The 24,250-nt window shown below is 42.2% G+C and overlaps 1 protein-coding gene across 9 annotated transcripts in view; it reads left to right on the forward strand.

The window, feature by feature from the left end:
• The window catches only part of MARK3 (microtubule affinity regulating kinase 3), a 109,244-nt gene that overhangs the window by 78,228 nt on the left and 6,766 nt on the right, over positions 1-24,250 (forward strand). For 5 of the 9 annotated variants that reach the window (XM_032620511.1, XM_032620540.1, XM_032620503.1 and 2 more), the window contains 9 exons: positions 430-486; positions 3,034-3,270; positions 3,430-3,549; positions 3,790-3,889; positions 4,206-4,318; positions 4,812-4,965; positions 10,447-10,664; positions 13,603-13,706; positions 21,159-21,416. In XM_032620511.1, the coding sequence (XP_032476402.1) occupies positions 430-486; positions 3,034-3,270; positions 3,430-3,549; positions 3,790-3,889; positions 4,206-4,318; positions 4,812-4,965; positions 10,447-10,664; positions 13,603-13,706; positions 21,159-21,416 (1,361 nt within the window). The remainder of the gene's footprint in view (positions 1-429; positions 487-3,033; positions 3,271-3,429; positions 3,550-3,789; positions 3,890-4,205; positions 4,319-4,811; positions 4,966-10,446; positions 10,665-13,602; positions 13,707-21,158; positions 21,417-24,250) is intronic. The other 4 variants (XM_032620559.1, XM_032620524.1, XM_032620551.1 and 1 more) reach the window with 2 other exon arrangements.

Raw genomic sequence — 24,250 nt, forward strand, 5'->3', positions numbered from 1 at the left:
TCCATTTTAAGGAAGAGGAAACTGGTCCTCAGAGAAGTGAAGTCATTTTTGCTGTTCTTGAACCTGCATTAGCCAAAAGGAAGAGAGTGTCGTAGGGACTGGCTGGGGAGAACCAACCTGGATAAACACCCAGCACGGATAGTCCGTAACTGCCGGCTTGGTTTTGAGTTGACAACGTGGGCATGCAGAAGTTGCACCAGAGCCTTCTGATTCGGGGCAGGGCTCAAGAAGAGACTTCCTAGTTAAAATTAGAAAGAAGAGAAGAACAGCCTCACTTAGCTCTTCTTGCACTCACTCTCAATCTCTCCAAATTGAAAAGTTCAAAGCATGAGAAAATTATATTTAGAGATCCACACAGACATTGAAGTGAGTGCTCACTGAGTAGTCTGCACCAGCGATGACTAATAACCTTGCATCTCTCCTGTCCAGATAGTGTCTGCAGTCCAGTACTGCCACCAAAAGCGGATCGTCCACAGAGACCTCAAGGTGAGTCATAGTGCCCTTACTATTGTACACTTTCCTTGTGTGTGCTCAGTTCTCCCAGTGCTCATGACACAAAGGAGGCATAGATTAGACTGTGTTATTAAATTTTAAAAAAAATCCTAAGATATATTTTACATTTCAGTTAAGGCAGCTCATAGTTGGTCTCTGGAGAAGAATCATCCTACCACCAAACAGATGGGGGCCTCCAGAAATGCACGCTCTCACCTGCACAGTGTCCTCAGTGCTGCCTGGCATCCTTTTCTGTTTTTCTAGTCAGCATTCTCTCCTGTTAACAGCAGCGTTATTTAAATGAGACCTACTTCACGGTTCTCCACCTCTGCCCACACTCCTGGCATAGGGTAAGGTTTCCTATTTCACAGAGAAAATAGAAACACCAGGCAGAGACTCCTTTCCCAGCTGCACCTGCATCCACCCTTAACCCTTCAGGATTTCCCTCTTGTTACAGGACAGTGGGGTGCCTCTGCTGTCCCTCCCTCTGTGTTCTGGGTCCTGTGTCCCTCCAGAGGCTGCTTCACTCTCTTTCCTCCCATCTCTCCCTTCTTCATCTGCCCTCACTCTCTGCTGGCGTGTCACTAGCAGCATGTATAAAAACATGCTCAAGTTTATACCCTCTTTTACCAAAAAACCTCCCCACCCCGATTCCCCTTCCTGGTACACCCTTTTTTTCCTCTTCACCTTCACAGCTGTATTTCTCTAAACATTGTTTAGATTCTCTCTTAACTTGATATTCACTTATTCTCTCTCCTCACATAACTGTTATCAGTTTGCTTGTTCTCTGTTCACCCACCCTTGCTGCATTCACATCCACTCCAGTAGCTGCAGTGGCCACCTATATGCTGATGACCCCCAGATCCATTCCTGCAGCCAGAGCTCTCTTCTAGGATTTAGTGTCCAGCTGACAAAAGGACACCTTCACATCAGCATCCCTCAGGTAGCTTGGGTTCAGCAAGTTCAACACCTAAACTCCTCCTTCCTAAACTTGAATTTTTATTTCTCATTGTGGTGACTGTCCTTCAGGTGCCTCTCTCTCCGTTACTCTGCCGTCCACTCAGACCCCAGGTCTTTTTGCTGCTGTTTCCTGAGTATCACTTGAGTTCACTCTTTTCTGTCCCCACTCACACTCTCCTAGTCCAGACCACCAGCATATCTCGTACCTGATTACTGCACTAGCCTCTTGCCTGGTCTTCCCTGCTTCCAATTTTGCCTCTTTCTTCCATGTCTGTTTCCTACATTGTAACCAGAATGGTCCTTTAAAAACACAAATAAGATTGTCGTTTCCCGGGCTTCCCTGGTGGCTCAGTGGTTGAGAGTACGCCTGCCGATGCAGGGCACACGGGTTCGTGCCCCGGTCCAGGAAGATCCCACATGCCGCGGAGCGGCTGGGCCTGTGAGCCAAGGCCGCTGAGCCTGCGCGTCCGGAGGCTGTGCTCCACAATGGGAGAGGCCACAACAGTGAGAGGCCCGCGGATTGTCATTTCCCGCTTGAATGACTTTTTCAGTGGCTTCCTGTTGCCCTTAGGTTACAAACCCAAACTTCTTGACTACAAGTCACTTGGCTGGCCCTTTGTAATTCAGACATGGCCACATCCCCAGCTGTGTCTCTCTGCATCTCTCTACCACACACTGCCTTTCAGTTTCTTGAGGAAAACGTGTTCTGTCTCAGCAGGGTTTTCACACTGTTTATTCTGCTTGAAATACCTCCGGTTAACACGCCCACTACTATCAACTAATCTTCCAGGCAGCGGTTTTAGTTTCACCCCCTCTAGGAAGCCGTACCATACCTTTCAGTGCTGGGCCCATGACTCCCCACTTCTCTGTCACAGCAGTTAGGACCAAGAGTGTAGCTGCTTATTTTTCTAAATTGTCAGCTTTTTGAGGGCAGGACCCTGTCTGTCTATATATCCAGACACTAATACAACACCTGGTGTGTAATTGCCACATGGTAAATGTTTGTTGAAACAAGTGGAAAAGACTGTGATCTCTATCTTGAATGAAGTTTAGGATGCTCCCTCCTCAATGATAGCCATTATGCAGCTTACTTAGCAGTGTTTATGAAATGTGGCTCTCCACCTAAAGCAAGTATCTATTTTTTAAAAGCCCCTTATTCTTAAAAAGCTCTTTAAAGATTTTATTGATCGTGGACATTTGCTATATAATTAGTGCTAGAATCAGTCTTTACAGTCGGGCCTCCATATCCCGGGTTCTGCATCTGTGGCTAAGGAGGGCTGGCTGTACTATACTGTTTTGTATGATGATGGATTATGGTATCCACAGGGGGTCCTAGAACCAGTCCCCTAAGAAGACTGAGGGATGACTACACCTCATATCTGTTACCGGTTATTAATGCTGAAAAATGAGGAATTCTGATTTAGCTCCTATTTTTTTTTCTCTAGAAAGAATGTTCTCTTATTCATTAGGATATATTAACTTTACATCATTACAAAAAGCTTTTGTGAAATGCCTGATTCTATCACAGTTCTGATTCTATTTTGGTTAAATTTCATTTTTGTCTTGGTGTTTTCCCTCTAGGCTGAAAATCTATTGTTAGATGCTGATATGAACATTAAAATAGCTGACTTTGGTTTTAGCAATGAATTTACTGTTGGCAGTAAACTGGATACGTTTTGTGGCAGTCCTCCGTATGCAGCCCCAGAGCTCTTCCAGGGCAAGAAATACGATGGGCCGGAAGTGGACGTGTGGAGCCTCGGCGTCATTCTTTACACTCTAGTCAGCGGGTCACTCCCCTTTGATGGACAGAACCTAAAGGTATAAGAAGTGGTTGCATCCACGTTCTTCAGAAAGCTAAAAGGATTTTATAAAATGATAAGAGTTAATGTGTTACTGTTGTTTCAGTGGGGTTCTTTGAGTTCTTTTTTAACCTAAAAGTTGACTCACTAGTTTTCTTTCCTCTCTACCTCCCCAAAGGAACTGAGAGAGAGAGTATTAAGAGGGAAATACAGAATCCCTTTCTACATGTCCACAGACTGTGAAAACCTTCTCAAACGTTTCCTGGTGCTAAATCCAATAAAACGAGGCACTCTAGAGGTAATCTTATAAGTGGAAATAAGGAACAACTTTGGAGCGTCTTTAAAGTATTTTTAGAACTTTGCTTGGTTTGTATGACGTATTGAATACTATCCTGGGGTTTTTTAAGTAACATTGAGACATTTTTTAAAAGTTATCCTTTGAGCCATAATCGATGAAATGTTGAAAATAAACTTTCCTAAGTATTGTGATTATCAGAATGTTTCATTTTATGCTGCTAATGAACAGTTCACCTTTCAGCAAATCATGAAGGACAGGTGGATCAATGCAGGGCATGAGGAAGATGAACTAAAACCATTTGTTGAACCAGAACTGGACATCTCAGACCAGAAAAGAATAGGTAATTATTCTGTGCCTGCATGTTGGTGTGTGTACAAGTAACATATTTCTGTTTTGATTCATATGTGTATGCCTAAAATGGGGATAATGGGAAGTTAAGTATAAGTTACATGAATCAGCTTATATGTTTTGTCATATTTAGAACTTATCTGCAGTTTCCTGTAATAGCACTCAGTAACTCAGAAATAAGCCAACTGCCCGTTTATGTTAGAAAATGTGTGATCTTTTGGGTCAAATAAAGGAAATTATTTTACCCTGTAACATAATGATTTCTTAACCAAACGAAACACATAAACTATATTATACCCTTCTTTTAGATATTATGGTGGGAATGGGATATTCACAAGACGAAATTCAAGAATCTCTTAGTAAGATGAAATATGATGAAATCACAGCTACCTACTTGTTGTTGGGGAGAAAATCTTCAGAGGTAAGAATAATCAGATAAAAACCTACAATATCCTTTTTGTGAATTATTAGCTCATGTAAACTTAGTTTTTTTTTAGTGTGTATAACATTTGATAATATTTTTTAATTTACCTTCAAATAACTTATCTAAGTCCTATGACTATTATGAGATGCTATTTTAACTTTAAGATAACCTTTAATAATTTGGCTTCCATTAGGTTAACCTATAGTCATTAGTAGTTTTTAAATAATGTAAAGTATCAGATGAAATAAATAGACCGTTTTAAGTTTTTTGAAAAAGCCTGGAAAGAAGAACATAAATATTTATCCTCGTGTGAGTTTTTCCAGCAGTCAGAAAAATACTTTTGCCTGAGTTTAGGGTTGTCATCTTGGTACACTGATTCTTCTCTCTCAGTGAACTACTTATGAGAGGTTTGTGTATTGTAAGTTTAGTTTCATAATAAACCATTTGGGCTCGTGTTGTGGTTTGCTCTGTTTTTCTCATTTTCTCTTAGCTGGATGCTAGTGATTCCAGTTCTAGCAGCAATCTTTCACTTGCTAAGGTTAGGCCAAGCAGTGACCTCAACAACAGTACTGGCCAGTCTCCTCACCACAAAGTCCAGAGAAGTGTTTCTTCAAGCCAGAAGCAGAGGCGGTACAGCGACCATGGTAAGTTTGAGACCATTCCAGTGTGTTCTCTCAGAGTCTCCCATTAACCAAGAGGCCTCCTAACACTGGGAAGCATCCTTTTGCTTATGGACTACTGGGGTTGGATTTGCTTGATTTCCCTTCTTGACATTTCTTTCAAAGCAGTCCTGCAGGTTCTGGCATATTTATCCCAAGGCTCTGATCTCCTTGGTACACTCAGTAAGCTGTGTTTTTTTTGTTGTTGTTCGTTTTTTTAATTAATTAATTTATTTATGGCTGCATTGGGTCTTTGTTGTTGCACGCGGGCTTTGTCTAGTTGCATCGAGTGGGGGCTTCTCTTTGTTGCGGAGCACGGGCTCTAGGAGCACGAGCTTCTGTAGTTGTGGCTCGCAGGCTGTAGGGCACAGGCTCAGTACTTACGGCGCACGGGTTTAGTTGCTCCGCAGCATGTGGGATCTTTCCAGAAACCATGTCCGCTGCATTGGCAGGTGGACTCTTAACCACTGCGCCACCGGGGAAGCCCCTCAGTAGGCTTTTATTGGGTAAGGCCTGGCTGGGTAGAAGCCTGAGCCACATGTGACCGTTGAGCACTTGAACTGTGGAAATGATTTTCAGTTTTGTCTCAGTTAAATTTATAAAGCCCTGTGCAGCCAGTGGCTACCACATTGGACAGCACAGCTCTGGAAAATGTATAGTATCCCAGTTTTGCCTTAATTGGTTTAAATTTTTGACCTGTGTCTTTCTCAGCCACGCTCTAGCTGTTGTTGTGTCTAACCACCCTCACTCTTAAAGCTTTCACCATAGAGTGAGTATTCATGAGACTTAAGACCCTAAAGGACATGCTTACCACACCTGACAGTTACTCTACCTTCAAGCCAGCCCCGTTTGTTGGAATCCAGAGACTCTAGTAGGTGTGTGCTTATTCACATATTATTATTTCCTTTAATTCCAGCGTGCAGGAACCGAATTTATGTTGGCCTGGTCCTAACTTTTAAAAATACATCCTCACATGGAACACCCGTTCATCTCTTTGTTCAGTTCATTTCCCTTCTCTGGACTTTGTCCACCTCCATTCTTTCACCTTGAGATGTGGCACTTAGAATTGCAGAGTATTCCAGGTGTCTGTAGCTTTGGTTTTGTACCGAAAGTGATGACACTTGGGTTTCCATTTCTCTCCCTGCTGCTGCTGCCTCTCTCTGTAGTTTGGGCCAAAGCAGCACATTGGACTGACACTGTCAGTAAACTGTCTATATGTCTGCTATTTTCTACGGTGTAACTGAGAGCTCAGAACCTGTCTGATGCCAGGATTTGTGCAGGTGGCATTTGTAAACCAAGTGTTGATCTGGGTCTCTGTCTCTCGTGTTCATATTAGTTGCTTACAAGGAGGGGTTTTCCGTGTACTGCAGAGCAATTAGCAAAATGCCTACATGTTGCTCTAAATCAGCCAGTTTAAAGGGAATTGTTCCTAGATCCTGGAAGAAACCTGGTGGTGGAGTTTTCTCATGTCCCTTTCCCCAGCTCAGAAAATTTTAGAGATAAAAAGAGGTCACCAAACCCCCATATTAGCAATAAGGAAATAGGGCAAGAGAGCTCACCAGGTCTTCTGAGGTTAAATAGAAGTGGGAACGCCTGAGACAGACCCAGGATTCCTGGCCCCTGGTCCTATGGCTGTGTCCACTAACCCGCCCATTACCTCTTATAGTAGTGCTTTTATAATAATAATCATCTTTCTTTCTTGGAGCCTCTGATATTAAAAAGAAGTTCACAAAAGAATATTTCCAGAAATTCTGTATATAGAAAATCACTGACCCAATTCCACATTCTTTGAGGATGAAGATAGTGGTCAGCAAAAAAAAAAAGATTTGATTATGCCTCTGGCACTGCTCATTTAAGTGCTGAAAATGAGATAGGTTCCAAATAATGAAATCTAGTAAAGCACATCCACTTGGTACCAAGTGAAGGCAGACAAGCCTGTAGACAAACGAACTTTTAGCTTGCCCTCCCACCCCATCTCATCTCTCCTCTTGTTCCCTACCTCTGGATGCCAATGATTTTTATCTGCCTGCTTCTGTAAAATCATAACTTAATTTTTATTTGTGTTTCTTAATTTCGGTCCCATGTATGAACCCCCCTGTATGTATGTACATTTTTTTCTAGGAAGGGTGATCTTCATCAGATTTTCAAGGGGTTCTTTTATTTAAAAAAAGAAAAAGAAAAGAGAGTGAAGAATCACTGTTCTGTATTGGGGAGGTTGGTAGTGATCAGGAAAAAAAAATAAATTTGCATCCATTTCTCACATCTTATACAAGGTTGGATTCCAATTGGAATAAAGGTGTAAATATAAAAAAAAGAAACTGGGACTTCCCTGGTGGTCCAGCAGTAAAGAATCTGCCTTCCAGTGCAGGGGACTCGGGTTTGATCCCTGGTCTGGGAACTAAGATCCCACACGCTGCAGGGCAACTAAGCCCGCATGCTACAACAACTGAGCCCACGTGCCTCAACTAGAGTGCGCTTGTGCCTGCGCGCCAACGTGCTCTGCAGCCCGCACGCCGCAACAAAAGATCCTGCATGCTGTAACGAAGATCCCACGAGCCACAACTAAGACCCAATGCAGCCTAAAATAAAATACAAAATATATTAATTAATTAAATAAAAATTATTTTTTAAAAAATCATATTTTGGGGAATTCCCCGGCAGTCCAGTGGTTAATTAGGACTCTAGGCACTTTCACTGTCGTGGCCTGGGTTCACTCCCTGGTCAGGGAACTAAGATCCTGCAAGCTGTGCGGTATGGCCCAAAAGTAAAAAAAGAAGAAGAAGAATCACATTTTTGCGTGATATATCCACACTACGGAGCACTACTCAGCAATAAAAAGGAACAAATTGGGCTTCCCTGGTGGCGCAGTGGTTGAGAGTCCGCCTGCCGATACAGGGGACGCGGGTTCGTGCCCCGGTCCGGGAGGGTGCCGTGTGCCGCAGAGCGGCTGGGCCCGTGGGCCATGGCCGCTGGGCCTGCGCGTCCAGAGCCTGTGCTCCACAGCGGGAGAGGTCGTGGCAGTGAGAGGCCCACGTACCACAAAAAAAAAAAAAAAAAAAGGAACAAATTATTGATAAATACAACAATTTGGATGGATCTCAAGGGAATTATGCTGAGTGGGGGGAGACAATCTCAAAAGGTTACATTGACTCCATTCACATAACATTCTTGAAATGACAGAATTACAGAGATGAGAACAGACTGGCGGTTGCCAGGATTTAGGGAAGGGACTTGAGGTGGAAGATAGGTGGCTGTGGCTGTGTTAGGGTCGCCCACAAGGTCCTTGAGATAGAACTGTTCTTCGTCTTGACTGGTGGTGATCCCATGAATCTGCACATGTGATAAAAGTGTGTAGAGCTGAATACACATGCACATAACACACAGTGCAAGTAAAACAGGAGAAGTCTGAATGAATGAGGTCAGCGGGTTGTATCAATAGCTGTTCCATGCACAGTCTCAAATCCTAAAATGAAAAAAAATCTTTTAATTTTCTAAATAACAATAATAAATGTTTCAGAACAAATTGGTAGTAACCCTAAAGATTCAGAATGTCATTAGATGTATCATGATATTGAGAGGAAGGAGAAGTATTAAGGGTAGTATCACGCTATGCTTGGTTGATTCTTTGTTTTATATGTTAAAATTGCCAAACTGAGAACTTGATTGTTCTCCCATAAATCAAATCTTTGTTTACTTTTAATTCCGTTCCAAATAGAATTACCATTATTTATTTATTTACCACACCACGCAGCTTGTGGGATCTTAGCTCCCCAACCAGGGATCGAACCTGGGCCCTCAGCAGTGAAAGCACAGGGTCCTAACGACTGGACCACCAGGGAATTCCCTAGATTTACCATTTGGATTTTTGTCCTAGAAGTAGCTTTTCTGTACCCCACCCCATCCATTTTTTTTTAATAATTTATTTTTCTGTTGAAGTATAGTTGATTTACAGTGTTGTCTTAATTTCTGTTGTACAGCAGAGTGACTCAGTTATACACATATATACATTCTTTTTCATATTCTTTTCCATTATGGTTTATCTCAGGATATTGAATATAATTCCCTGTACTATACAGTGAGACCTGGTTGTTTATCCATTCTATATGTAATAGTTTGCATCTACTAACCCCAAGCTCCCAGTCCCTCCCTCCCCTTCCCTCTTCCTCCTCCCATCCATCTTTTAATAGACCTAAAATATAAAGGCTTTTCTACCATAAATGATTAGCATTTGGTGCTGTTCCTTAAGATTACCACTGGACGTCATATATAATGAATATACTAGTTATCTCGTTCATTTCCATAATTCTTTGAACTCTGAATGTCCTGTGTCATCAGAGTCTCTAGGTGATTTACTGCAGGACATCAGTTAATTGCCCACCTGGGGTGTCCCTAGGCATCCTCCTTCTGGGAGGGGGTCTGACCGGGAACATCCACCCATGTCCTCCCTGTCACTTCCATGAGAAACATGCTTTCTTTTTTTTTTTTTTTTTTTTTTTTTTTTGAAACATGCTTTCTTTTGCTTATACTGCCTCTCCTTGTCTACTCAAATTCCTGTTTACCTAGAAGATTATGAGTGCTTTAAAAAAGATGCAAGGTAAAACTTCAAAAGAAAGAGCCTGTAAATCTGTACTGTTCTTTTCCAAAAGGTGACGGCATCTCTTATACAAAAAGGATGAAATTCACTCAGATGTATAGATACCAGGTGAACCAGTTCATTTTGCATGATGTGTAGGCATCAAGTTAGTTTGATTATTTATCTGTCCAGTAACACCCCATAAACATGTTTCAGAAAGACAACTATATAAGCTTATTAGTTAAAAAAAAAAAAAAAAACTTTAAAAAAGTAGAATGTTAGGGACTAATAAGTGAAATTTTAATATTGAATTCAGGACTTCCCTGGTGGTACAGTAGTTAAGAATCTGCCTGCAAAAAGGAATCAAAAACAACAACAACAACAAAAAAGAATCTGCCTGCCAATGCAGGGGACACGGGTTTGGGAAGATCCCACATGCCACAGAGCAACTAAGCCCATGCGGCACAAGTACTGAGCCTGCGCTCCAGAGCTCGTGAGCCACAACTACTGAAGTCCGTGCACCTAGAGGCCGTACTGCACAGCAAGACAAGCCACCGCAATGAGAAGCCCACACACCGCAACGAAGAGCAGCCCCCGCTCGCCACAACTAGAGAAAGCCCACGTGCAGCAATGACGAGTCAACACAGCCAAAAATAAATAAATTTTTTTTTTTTTTTAAAAAGTGGTTAGGTAATTTAAAAAAATAAAATAAAATTGAATTCATTGCATAGGGAAGACATTATACATGAATGGGAAGCATCTTAGAAGATTTTTACTGTCTTGTATTCTCTTAGATGAATAGAAATCTTGGGTCATCTTATAAAGTGTTCATTTTCACGGGATAAAACATAAAACTATATTCTGACTTTTAAAAAGTGAACTCTGTATTTTAGCTGGACCAGCTATTCCTTCAGTTGTGGCGTATCCGAAAAGGAGTCAGACCAGCACTGCAGACGGCGACCTCAGAGAAGATGGAGTTCCCTCCCGGAAACCAGGCGGCAGTGCTGCTGGAGGAAAGGGAGTTGCTCCAGCCAGTCCCATGCTTGGGAGTGCAAGTAATCCCAACAAGGCAGATATTCCTGAACGCAAGAAGAGCTCCACCGTCCCTGGTGTAAGTATTGTCGGACTAGGGCAGGCTAGGGTTGTAGGACTGAGATGATAAGACACTTTGCTCCTGGGTGTTCATCTGCCTACAAAGCCCTACCCACTGGGCCGCCGGGCACAGTCTCAGCCTGTAAGGAGCACTTGCTCTGTTGCGCGTGTTTCTTGTTGAGCCGTATCCCACTGGATGAGTGATCAGATCCTTTAGGTCAAGGGCTGTTTTTAGTTATTCCATAAACATCTGCTAAACTTCAGACTGTATCAGGTGCTGAGATATGGAAAGACGTCATAATCTAACAGAGGAAATGAATAAGACCAAATGGGGCCAGTGCAGACAGGTGATGGCGAACAGCAACCTGATGGAGTCTGTACAGGGCACTGTGAGCTCTGACTGCCAGGGATTTGGTGTTTGCCCTGCATCTCAAAGGGCTCTACTGATACAGAGTGTTGACTGAGTCCTTACCATGTGCCAGGGACCATGCTGAATGCTTTTTCATGCATGAGCTAAATGTTAAGGTGAAGAAATTGAAGAAAAGTTAGGTAATTGTCTAAAATTATACTGCTAAACCGAATCCGTCTCTTAATCCCTGCCCTGAACAAAATCTCCCTAGGAAGTAGGTAGTATTTGTTAAATTGAATCTATTCAGTTTCAACAACTTCTTTGTGAATTGAAATGTGTTCTCTCTGACCTAACATAGTGATTATTATTCTTAGCACTCCAAAAGTAATTTTTTTAATGATTTGATGTTTGTATTTATTGTGAAATGGTCTCTAATTAACATCCGTCACCATACACAGTTACAGAATTTTTTTCTTGTGATGTGAACTTCTTAGATTTACCCTCTTGGCAACTTCCAAATATGCACTACAGTATTGTTCACTAGAGTCACCATGCTGCACATTGCATCCCCAGGACTTAGTTATTTTATAACTGGAAGACTCAAAAAGTAATTTTAAAAAGAATTTTCAGAGAATGAACAATTTTAAGGATATTCTGTAACCACATTTTCCCCTAAAAGTTAGCGGTGACAAAGCCTTTCCTCTACCCTAAAGAAACCCGAAACTGAGGATCCCACATGGAATCTGTGCTGCTCCCTTTGGCCATTTCTTGGGGAGGGGCTTGTAAAGGAACCCAGAAGGTTTTGTGTGTTCCATCCTTTGACATTGTGCTTTATCAGAGTAAACGCTGTGTGGAAAGGTTTTTTATTTGGCTTCCTAATGCAGTAAAATTGGATCGTCATTCCATAGCCCTGCAATTTAAATGCAGCCTCTAATTTTTGTTGACAGTTACCAGAAGAAGAAAAAGACTTTGTTCCCTGCCTTCATAACTTCCATTCCTTCACTCTATTCATCTGCACACCCCCCTTTTGAAAGTATATCCCAAGCATTATTAGCCACTCATATATGATTATTTATAAAGGAAAGAAGTGTGTTGTTATAATTTTCTCCCACTTGTCTTCTGCTTCCCTATACATGATCTGCTCATGTTGTATTAAAGGTGGCTGCTTTTATCTTTGTTTTAAAATTGTTACCTGATAAAAGTTTTTACTTGTGACTTCTGTTCCTTGCTTTTTAATTTTGAAAGTATTAGCTTTTTACAAATTGATGTGAAATTCACATGACATGTAATTAGCCATTTGAAGCGCACTGTTCAGTGGCACGTGTGGCACATTCCCAGTGTTGTGCAGCCTCTGCCTGTCTCTAGTTCAGAACACCCTGTGCTCGTTAAGCAGTCACTCTCTCCAGTGCTCTCTTCCCCAGCCCCCGGCAACCAGTAATCTGCTTTCTCTCCCAGTAGGTTTGCCTATTCTGGAGATTTCATGTAAATGGACTTATACAAGCCTCTTGTGTCTGCCTTGTTTCACTCACCGTAATATTTTCATGGTTCATCCAAGTTGTTGGGTGAACTCACTCCTTTTTATATGCCACAGTTTACCTTCTTATTCGTTCATGGACATTTAGATTGCTCCTATCTTTTGGTTATTATAAATAATGTTGCTGTAAGCATTTGTGTACAAGTTTGTGTACCGCACCTGCCGTATTTGAGTCTCTGTTTCTCCACATCCTTGCCAATACTTGTTATTTTCTGTTTTTTTTTAATTATAGCTATCCTGGTGTGTGTGAAGTGGTTCCTCATTGTGGTTTTGATTTGCGTTTCCTAAATGACCAGTGATATTCAGCATCTTTTCATGTGTTTATTGGCCATTTGTATGCCTTCTTTGGAAAAATGTCTATTCAAGTCCTTTGCCCATTTTTAAATTGGGTTGTTTGTCATCTTGTGGTTGAGTTGTAAGGGTTCGTTATATATTCTGGATATTAAACCTTTACCAAATACAGGATTTGCAAATATTTTCTCCTATTCTGTAGGTTCTCTTTTCACATCCTTGATCGTGTTCTTTGATGCACAAAAGTTTCTAATTTTGATAAAGTCCAGTTTATTTTTTTCTTTTTGTTACTCATATTTTTGTGTGTGTGTCTTATCTGAATCTCTCGTCAAATCCAAGGTCATGTAGATTTACCCGTTTTTTTCTAATAGTTTTACAGTTTTAACCCTAATTTTTATTTTATTTGTATATTTACCTTATATTTATAATCCTTGCTTTTTAATTTTTTACTTTGAAAGTATTACCTTTTAAAAATAGTGGATCTCTCTGTCTGCTTTGTTTTAAATAATCCATGAGTTATTACTCTGTAGATTATTATAGCCAGCTTTTCAGAGTCACTTTACCATAGCCATTTTTCATTATTGCAGAGACATTGGAGGCTAGGAAGGAGGGTGGAGGCTGCTGCCTTCATCCTCTTCTCTGATCTAGTGGCCAGTACTGTTGATATTTTAGTGTAGGTTTATTTAAAGAGTATTCACGTTTATTTAAATTAGGTGGGGGTTTTTTCCTATTGTACTATACTTACTAAATAGTTTAAGACCAAAATGCCCTTTTTTTTAATAGAGTAATACAGCATCTGGTGGAATGACGCGGCGGAATACTTATGTTTGCAGTGAAAGAACTACAGCTGATAGACATTCAGTAATTCATAATGGCAAAGAAAACAGGTATGAAATTTTACCTGTTTGCAAGAAAATTTGTTTTTCCCAAGAGAAATGGAAGAATGATATTTGCTTCTCAGTTTTTATAATCAAAATTCAAATACTAGTGGTAAGTATTCGCTAATGGTAAGTTAAATTCGAACGCAGAGTTTTAGTGAGATCCTAGAATTCCAAATTCCTCTCATTGTCCAGAGCTTATCCTCCTGGCCAGCTGTGTATGATGATTGGAAGGGTTGAGTTAAAGCAGGGAGCTTTCCCAGAGGAAATAGATGGTAAGCTATGGTTTAATTGTAGAATTATGAACAGGGAAATGGAGATTATTTTGTGCACATGAATAACTTGAACCAGGGCTGGAAGGGGGAAGGGTGAGGACCTGAGACGGGGAGCCACGCCTCAGGAAGATGTGCAGCACCTGATGGGGCGGGTGAGCCTTCAGTCATAGGTCAGCAGTGTGTCAGAGGAGCATGGCGGACAAGCAGTAACACAGTCTTCCCCTTAAAGGAGACACACTGAGTATCCCAGAGGAATGCAGAGTGCAGTCTTCTGAATGATTTTAATCTGGTCGAGAGGCAGTCATACACTGGATAAGCGTGATTTAAAATACTAACAAAGTAATATATCAGTAAGGAGTTAGGTCATGCAAACAATTTTCTTGGGGTTTCAAAATAAGAAATAGAGCCAGAAAAGTGGGATTAAGTACATCCAGAAACCATGGAGTAGAGCTAAGTTTGGGCAGAGGGAAAAGTGGGTGGGAGGAGTTGGATTGGTAGAGTAGTGAAATATATTGTATATAGAACAAATTTCCCAAATGGGCATGATTTTCCTTCTTTCTTTTTGGAAAAGTAGTATAAAACTAACTTCAAAATGGTGAGATATGGCCAAAGTGAGCAGATAAAGTTCTGGAGTAGAAATCCATAAAATAAATTCACATCATCTTTCGTCGTCCCCTGGCCTCTCTGAACATTGCTTGGTCATATCACATTCTCATGTGTAGCATCAAAATTGTTTTTCCTCTTTTTCTGACATTTACTTTCTGAAATTGCATTATAAGATTTCTGTTTCCTTTAGATCTCATCAGTCAAATGAAATGTTTGATCAGTAACTTCTGTAACAACCTAAGCAAAAATTCTATCCTCTTTAATCCTTAAAACCAGACTATTTTATCATTCCCCTCTTCCACAGACCACTTATGTTTGAATTGACATGAAGGTCAAAGCTTACTATGTGAGATTACATTCATTTTTCAGTGAATTTTTAGAAATATTTACATCCTGATATTCTGATTCCTATGTGTGTGCTTGTTTTAACATTGTCTTTTTCCTATGATTAAGAACTATTAATAATTTGAGTAGAGCAGCTGGGCTAGATAGCTTATAAATTAGTGATTGGTATATTTATTTTTTAACAGTGGTCTATTCTTTGGTAAGTTTTCTTTTCTTACCGTTACTTTGTCAAATCTATCGAATTTCTTCTAGTTTGAAGTGATTGAATAGGAGATATCAGTAGAAGACTTAGAAGTTTCTTTCTTCTTTTTTTTTTTTGGCCTCATGGGATCTTAGTTCCCTGACCAGGGATTGAACCTGGGTTCCCCACAGTGAAAGTGCTGAGTCCGAACCACTGGACCGCCAGGGAGTTCCCAAAAGTTTCTAATATGTTATGGATATTAGTCTATAGAACTAGAAAAATGCTGTTTCATGACCTTTATTTTTACAGATTCTTCTAAATTGTTGAATTATTCTATCAGATTCCTTTTGAACTTTAGAATATACAATTCTCTGAGGTACAGAGTCAGACTTTTATTTAAAAGGCTGTTAAGACCAAGATCTAGGTCTGCTGCTCCCTTGATTTGTGTTTCTGTGTGTGCATCTACTCCTCTAATTCTCCTTCCCTACAGTTATTCAGTTGACTCTTTGGAAATAGTTTTAGGAATACTCTGATTTCTTTGGAGTCATTACCTGTCTGTGTTCTACCTGCAGACGCCTTCCTCAGTGGGGCTGCCTCCTCCTTATACCAACCTGGGCCATATGGCATCTGTTAGCATCAGCTCTTTAAATGCTTTGCTTCTGAAAGTGTTGTCTTTATATTCAGTCAGACAGAGCCTCCAACCACACAAGCTGGGGCCCATGATTTTCATAATATCTGGATTTTCTTTTTCTGTCTTACAAATGAATTGAAAAATTGTGGGAAAATATTGGAGGTTTGAGTGCCAAACTGGTGGTCATATTTTTTACTTCCAGTTAAGGAAGGCATTAAATGTGACAACTTTCTCACCCTTAAAATAGATGCTTGAGTCATAAATTATGCACTGAGCCTTCTCTGTGTGCAGATGACTTCTTTAGCAGATCGTTGCTTTTTCCTCTCCCATATATATCTTATTCCTTGACTACAATACTAGTAAGGTACCGGATGCCTGGATCTATGTTAACTTCTGAAAGAAGGACATTAATTCCCATTTTAGCCTTCAATATGTTGGACTTTTTTCTTATACATGTGAGTGTTTTTACAGAATTCCAACAAGAGAATGATTGTGGCTGATGAAAACTAAATGAGCAAAGAAGGTTTTATCACATTTAACACATGTATCTTTGGGTTATATTTGTAATTTTGCTTTTGCCCAATCACTGAGTATGCTTTGAGTCAGCAACCAATTTCATATCAGAATGTTCTGATATAGGATAGATGTCATATCAAACAAATTGACAATACCTTTCCTTTAATAACAGTAAGTGGATTAGAATTTTAAAAAATTATCAGGCATAGATATAAAACCAGAAGATTAACAGGAACGTCACACGATTTGAATTTTAAGAAATCATACTATTTCTGTAAGTTAAGGTTTAAAAAATGATTTTTCCTTGTACCCAGAACTACTAAAAATATAACGCAGTTACTGTTTTGTTTATGTAGATTCTTGTGGGGTGGTCTATGAACTATAACCATCATTTGTGCCACTTTTCTGGGGGAGAAATTTTGTCCAGTTTGATGCAGCCCATTGTGATGTTGGGATTGTATGTTGTAAATAGAATTTTTGTGAGTTTGTACAGACTTGACATTCGGCAAACATTTATTGAGTTTACAGTTTCCTAAATTGAGGTGCTAGGCCTACTTTAGAAGTCAAAAAAACCACATCTGTTTTGTTGCTTGCTTTGTGGAACTCGTAATGTGACATGATTAAATTTCTAAAGAAATAATTCATTTAATTGCCTTTAAGATTTTGTAAAAATTTAATAATTTGTAATGAATATATCAATTTACACTTCCTTTTTAAGAAGGTCTCTGACTCTAAGGAGGGTCAGTTTTTTGTTGTAAAGTGTCTGTCCACACAGTCTTGCCTTCACTGTCCAGCCAGGGAGCAATGGCCTCACGGGGGATGGACTGAGCATCTCCCTGCTCTGGATAAGGAAAGCCATTTCCTTATCCAGAGTCTTTGGGACCATTTATATTCTCCAGGGAAGATGCCAAATAACCCCTGCCTCCTCTTCTTCCCCTGCTTTTTTTTTTAATGCATCTATTGATCTTAGCTCCTAATTTGGGCAAGAGAACATCAGCAGCTGGGCAGGGGCATAAAGTGTGTTTGACGACTCTTGACCTGCTCGGAACAGGTAATAGAGCACAAAAGACAGTTGTATTTATCTGTAACTTATTAAAGTAAAATTATATGTGTCTATGTGTATGTATGTCTGTACGTGCATATTGGAAACAACAAAGCATTTCTTCAGATAGTTGAATCACTTAGGACTCTCTGTGTTGCAGGTGACAGAAACCCAGTCCAAACAAGTTTAAATTAAAAAGGGCATCTATGGGGACTTCCCTGGTGGCACAGTGGTTAAGAATCCGCCTGCCAATGCAGGGGACACGGGTTCAAGCCCTGGTATGGGAAGATCCCATATGCCACGGAGCAGCTAAGCCCATGTGCCACAACTACTGAGCCTGTGCTCTAGCGCCCGCGAGCCACAACTACTGAGCTGGCGTGCCACAACTACTGAAGCCTGCACGGCTGCAGCCCGTGCTCCGCAATGGGAGGGGCCGCTACAGTGAGGGGCCCGCGCTCGTCGCACCTGGAGGGGGCCCAAATGCAGCAGTGGAGATCCAATGCAGCCAAAAATAAATAAATAAAATAAATAAATTTTTAAAAAAAAAAAAAAGGGCATCTATGAATTCCTATAACTTAAAAAAGTCCAGGGATAGAGTCAGGGTTCATCTCATAGTTCTGCTTCTTCTGCAGGATTTCCTTGGTGGGCTCAGCAGCATCCGCCCTGACATCTTCCCACACTCAGCTCTGCTCAAGCAGAAGCCCTGGGGCTGTCTTCTGGGGCCCTGTTGGTCTGGCTCTGGCCATGTGCCCATCTCTTAATCGGTCACCGGCCAGGGTAGCTGGGAAAGTCTGGGGTGGAGTCAACGACATCGAGAGACCAAAAACCTATTTCTACCAAAACAGAATTCAGGTGTTTTTGCCAAAGGAAAGGACTGTGAAAAACACAAAAGTGAATCTATGTTTAATCTTTATAAGCCACTCCCCCAAGTGAGAGGGCAGGATTGTCAAACAGAAACGCAGGGACAAGCAGATCTTCTTGAGCAGTTTATTACAAAGACCTGTCTCCTTCATATTGGGACTGTTAGAATTCCAGTGGCTCATTTCATTAATGTACCTTTTCAGTTAGGAGACCCCGGGGACACGATGAGATTGCAGGCCGTGCTTCCAGGGCGCATGAGCAGACAGGAGTCACTGCGGTACAGTGTGGTGTGCGGTAGCAGGTGCCTGCACTGAGTACATAGAGCGAATGAGTCACTCCTGATGGGAGAGGGCACCGGTGGAGCCTTCGCGGAGGGGATGACCTCTGGGTTGAATTTTGATGAAAATAGAAAGATGCCAGCTCTCCAGACACGGAGAATAGCTCCCGCAAGAGTTCTTTGACCTGGTGCACGACCAAGCGACCGCACATCATCAGGTGGGCCCGGAAGTCTAGTCCCAGGAGGCAGCAGTGAAAGGCCAAGCCTGGCGAGGTGGCAGGGCCGAGCTGTGGCACCTGAGGGTGCTACTTGGATGCCAGCGGAGTTTGGACTTCATCCTGAAGACGCGGTGTGCTTTTGCATGGTTAAAAGCAGATGAGTGACAGCATCAGGCTTGCGCTTTAGAAAGTTCACAGCTGTACGGTGGACAGATTGGAAAGTGTGAAATTGGAGACCGGTAAAGACAGATGACTTAGGATTGGGCCTGAGGGAGAGGTGAAGCGCTGCACGAAGACCCTCAGAGTAGAGGTGGGGAGGCCCGGCTCGTTGAGGTGCTGTCAGGAAGTTGGCACCAACAAGATGTCCCAGTTGCTCTGGATGTGGGGCATGAGGGAAAGAACCTGATGTTTCTAGGTTTCAGGCTTTGAAAGGATTTCTGTAGAAAGTCACGGAAAGAGTATGGTCAGAATTCTAAATCCCTGATTATCTTTTGAAGGAAAGAAACTGCCCCTTTGAAATTCCAAGGACATGATGACTGAGCTGGAATTAAGGATGGGGAAACTCCCTTAGGTAGTTTTGTCCCATAGCTGTCTGTGCCAGGTGAAACTGCAGACATGTAGCCACTTCTGTTACTCTTTTTCTGTCTATAAACAGTTAATTCGCTCTTATTAGTTTTCCCACCTTGAAAAATGGGGCTCTGTTGACCCCTTAGGAATTCTGAGTGTTGTTTATAAAGAAGTGAAAGTCCTTTGAGTAGGAAGGTTTTAACAGGATACTTTTTTTAAATAAATTTATTTATTTTATTTTTGGCTGCATTGGGTCTTCATTGCTGCGCACGGGCTTTCTCTAGTTGCAGCGAGCAGGGGCTACTCTTTGTTTGTGCAGTGCGTGGGCTTCTCACTGTGGTGCCTTCTCTTGTTGCAGAGCACGGGCTCTGGGCGCTTGAGCTTCAGTAGTTTGTGGCGCAGGGGCTCAGTAGTTGTGGCTCGCGGGCTCTAGAGCGCAGGCTCAGTAGTTGTGACGCACGGGCTTAGTTGCTCCGCGGCATGTGGGATCTTCCCGGACCAGGGCTCGAACCCGTGTCCTCTGCATTGGCAGGCAGATTCCTAACCACTAGCGCCACTAGGGAAGCCCAACATAGGATACTTTGATAAATACAAACAACATAGGATATTTAAACAACATAGGATACTTTGATAAATAGAACTAGTTACTGCTATACCTGTGATTTTACTAGTCCATTTAAAATATGACAGTGTGCTTTGGGAACAGGTCAAGAGCATAGTGGGCTCATATTATAGATTCACTTTGATATGAATGGAGGCATCTCTTTTAGGGTAGGCTTAATTTTATACATAGCTCGGAAGAGATCGTCCCTCTCACGTAAATATTCAAACATGTATGGTGTTATTTTATTTTCTTTAAAGCTAATAAACTTTTTAAATTGCTGTTTTAAAAAAAGCAGATACAGATTAGCAGTTGCTCCAGAATCCCCAAAACAGGTTTAAGAGATTTTTGTTCCTTGACAAAGATGAGATGGTTTGGGGAGGAAGGTTATATGCTTTGAACAAGAGTTGCTCTTTTTGTCACTAGTCCATCATACTGTTGTTTCTGCCTCTGCCTGAACCCAAACCCCCTCCCAGCCTGATGGAAATGTTCGCTTACGCAGCTAGCCCTGCCTCTGTTTGTAAGACATCTTCCACCTGTCGGCTGCGACATCACAAGTCGATGTCCATGTCAGGCTCTGGGCGCCCCAAGATGATGTTACCTCCAATAGACAGTGAAGGAGATAACTTCAAGGCTATGTAAGAAAAATGCACATTCCTTGTGAAACTAATGTGTACCCACTGCTTCTTAATTTTGTGCTGTGGATTTTATAGTCCAAGATTTTGTTCCAGTTGTCTACAAAGTGTCCTTCCTGTGTGTGGTTTTAGTTAAGCACATCCTGTCTCATGGTGTCCCTGGTCATCTTTGTGTCTTCATGCCTTTGCATACTACAGAGGGTGTAAGAAACGCCCCCTTCTTCCAAGCTGCTTTCAGCATGTGGAATTTTACAGTACTTATGCCATTTTTGTGCTTCCAAAACTTTTTAGTTGCCTATTCTTCAGTTTCACCTGCATAGCCTTTATTTCTTTTGTATTGGCAAGTTTCTCTGCATGTAAGCAATTTGAGAGGGAAGCAAAGGAAAAAAAAGCTTGAGTTAGCTGTTCTTTGTTCTGGAATTTCCCTGCATTAATCTTGTCCTTGAAAATATGTGTGTACTGTTCCCTTAAACTCCATGAGGTTTTGTTTGATTATGTACTATTCCTGTGGTACCCTTTGCCATTTAACTTACCTTTTGCTCCTAAGTCCTATAAAATACCCCTTGGATCTGGATTTATATAACTGGTTTCCTCCACTCTATATCAAAGGTATATTGTGATCGTAAATGTTTGTGTGCCATGTTTGCTACAAAGCCAGGGTTTTGTGAACAGAGATCTAAGAATCTGTCATTTTCTGATCTCAAAGCACTATTCCTGACCAGAGGGCTCCAGTTGCTTCAACACACAGTATTAGCAGCGCCACCACCCCAGATCGAACCCGCTTCCCAAGAGGCACTGCCAGTCGTAGCACTTTCCACGGCCAGCCCCGGGAGCGGCGCACTGCCACGTATAACGGCCCGCCTGCTTCACCCAGCCTGTCCCATGAAGCCACACCATTGTCGCAGACTCGAAGCCGAGGCTCCACTAATCTTTTTAGTAAATTAACTTCCAAACTCACGAGGAGGTAAGTGCCTAGGTGGTGCTGTTGGTTGGAGCAAACACAAGGGCAAAGGGAGAAGTGCCGTCTCCCTCGTGTGAAGCCACTGCCCAGATGCTTTTCAGTTTGTCTTTAGCTCACATTTTTCTAACGCTGTACTTTCAAAACCTTTCAGAAGAGGAGTTATAGAGCTCAGAGTCCTTTCACAACACCAAAAATTATCTAGCGCTTGGGAGGTGGTGTTGTTTAATTACTTGCCTTTTACTCTCACATCCCTCTACATGGCATGTGCACTTCAGTTTAGCGAAAGCCCAGATCCAGTGTAGTCCGGGGGCTGGCGCCCCATCAGTAGCCACCGAGGAAGACGTGTATGGTGTAAGCGTCCCTAGACACGGAGGAGAGAGACATTTCCTCTTCTCTCGTTGCATTCCAGTGTCGTTGAGGAGCACTAAGTTTCTTAGAGCTTCAATCTTGAAATTGTTCTCTCTGTTGGCCTGAGTTATAATGAGAACAAGGTAACATTCTTTATTGAATAGTTTTGGAGATAAAATCCTTGCCTTGTTCTTAGGAAGAAGCTAGTATCTGGTCATGTATAAAATCTTTTGTATGTCCAGTAGACTGTCAGTTGGGGCCTTGGGAAATCTCTAAAGGTCCCTTGAGGTACTTTTAACTTTATTTCCAGAATCTTCATCTAGAGGTTGCAAAGCCTAGAAACATTGGCCACTGTAAGAGGAAAAAGAAAAGATACCACTCTGCATTATAAGCAAAGGCACCTTTAGCCAGGACCACACCCAGGAAACCTGAGAGCCCCTGCGGTTCCAGGACACCCAGAGGAAATTCTTTGAACCTAAGCCTCTCTGTGGATTAGTCTGTCCGAGGTGTCCTGCAGGTTTTGCCTGTTACAGACCCTCTGGTTCATCTCTTGTGTCTTCTTCACAGAACAACAGTGGGCTCTTCCCAGAGTCTAAAATGATACACGCCCTCCTCCTCTCTTCTCTGACTCCCTGTGGCCCGTTAGCCTACTGATCTGTTCCGTGCCGTCTTCTTGATTTAACCTGTAAGCTAAATACCACTTTTCAGTCTCCCCTAGTAATTTTATTTTAAATCAGTCATCTAAAACTTAGACAAGTCACATTAAACTGTCTTTCCCCAGATGATCTGTTCATTGTCAGGATGTCAAGTACCAGATTAGGGAGAACTTCTGATATCCACTAGATAGCATTGACTAGAGGTCAGAGGAGTCCAGAGTTTCTGGTCTACCCTATTATTCTCTGAGCCCCTTTGCTGAGACATCCCATTCCGGGCTGGGCAGAAGAGCAGAATGGTCTGAAGGGCCTTGCCAGATTTGGGGCACCCATTTGTGGCCAGCAAGAGACAATGAGTTCAACTCAAGAAGAGTCTGATGACCCCCAAAATAACGCATTGCTTCCTTTCAGGGTCATCCCAGGTGCTGTCCCCAGCCTCCCTGTCTGTGCCTTAGCTCCTTCCTCGGAGCCTAGGCTGCTTAATGTCAACTGATACTTTGCCCTCTGGTCCCCGAGCACAGAAGGGATGTGTGGCAGTCAGGTCTGTCTAAGCTCCAGTCACAGGACAGTCAGCTTTGTGTCCTTACACATTGGTCAGTAATGGGCTCTTTAAATAAGGCCTTGCACATCATTAAAATCCTTGAATTTATTTGTTTGCCTCCTTCGTGGGTTTTTGGGGGTCATCTTAATACTATCATTGATAAAAATAACATCAGCCACAGTATACTGAATGCTTCCTACGTGCTAAGCTAAAGAGATGTCTGTAGATTTATAGATATAGGAATACTCTTTTTTTTTTTGGTGGTACGCGGGCCTCTTACTGCTGTGGCCTCTCCTGCCGCGGAGCACAGGCTCCGGACACGCAGGCTCAGCGGCCATAGCCCACGGGCCTAGCCGCTCCGCGGCATGTGGGATCTTCCTGGACCGGGGCACGATCCCGTGTCCCCTGCATCGGCAGGCGGACTCTCAACCACTGCGCCACCTGGGAAGCCCAGGAATACTCGTTTTATATACATAAATAAGTATGTGTGTATGCACACACATGCGTTCTCTCTCACATACTCATTTGATCTCCATAATCTACCCCATGGAATAGACATTGTCCCAGTTTCATAGAAGAAACTGGAGGCAAGGTTCAGAGAGATTAAGGCACATGTTCAAGATCCTACAGCAGAAGAGTGCTGAGTCAGATCCGTGGCTCCAGAAGAGCCTTGAACCCACTATGTAGTGTCCCTGGCAGAAAACGGTAAAGCACGGTTACAGACGTGAGTCCTTTTCCCACATTTTAGAATTAAATTTATTTCATGTATTTGAATTGAAATTGAAGGCTGAGGCTTCTTGTTAAAAATATTCTAGAGGGGGTCATCTGATTATATAATTTCCACCCCAAAATTTTTACAGAAAGTCTTCTGTTAGTTTGCAGACTGAGACCTGTAGCCTCCCTTGGTGCTGTACTTCAGTTGTAGTCAGTTCATTCTTAAAAACAGAGTCCTTGCTGCCGCAGCATCAGCTTCTTACCCTCTCCTAACAGTAATTGTGAGGGTTAAAGTTCTAGTGCAGGAAAGGCTCACGTGTTGGCATGTAGATGCCGCAAGGAGACCTGCTGTGACGTGGTGGGACTGGCATCAGAAAACTCGCCCTCTGCTCCTGGCTGTGGCCTGGATGTTGTGGGTGCTTTAGAGAGCTGTGGGCTCAGGGCACTCAGAGTCACCCATACTCTGCAGGCAGGACAGCCCGGGCACAAGCGCAGGTGCCTCTGTGCTCCTGGGAGCCATCCACGTGGTCCCGGGCGGAGTGTGAGAGCCTTAGTCCTGCAGCTTCCTCCTCTTTATACCT

This window comes from Phocoena sinus, chromosome 2, assembly GCF_008692025.1.
Source record: "Phocoena sinus isolate mPhoSin1 chromosome 2, mPhoSin1.pri, whole genome shotgun sequence".
In the NCBI taxonomy this organism is placed as follows: Eukaryota; Metazoa; Chordata; class Mammalia; order Artiodactyla; family Phocoenidae; genus Phocoena; species Phocoena sinus.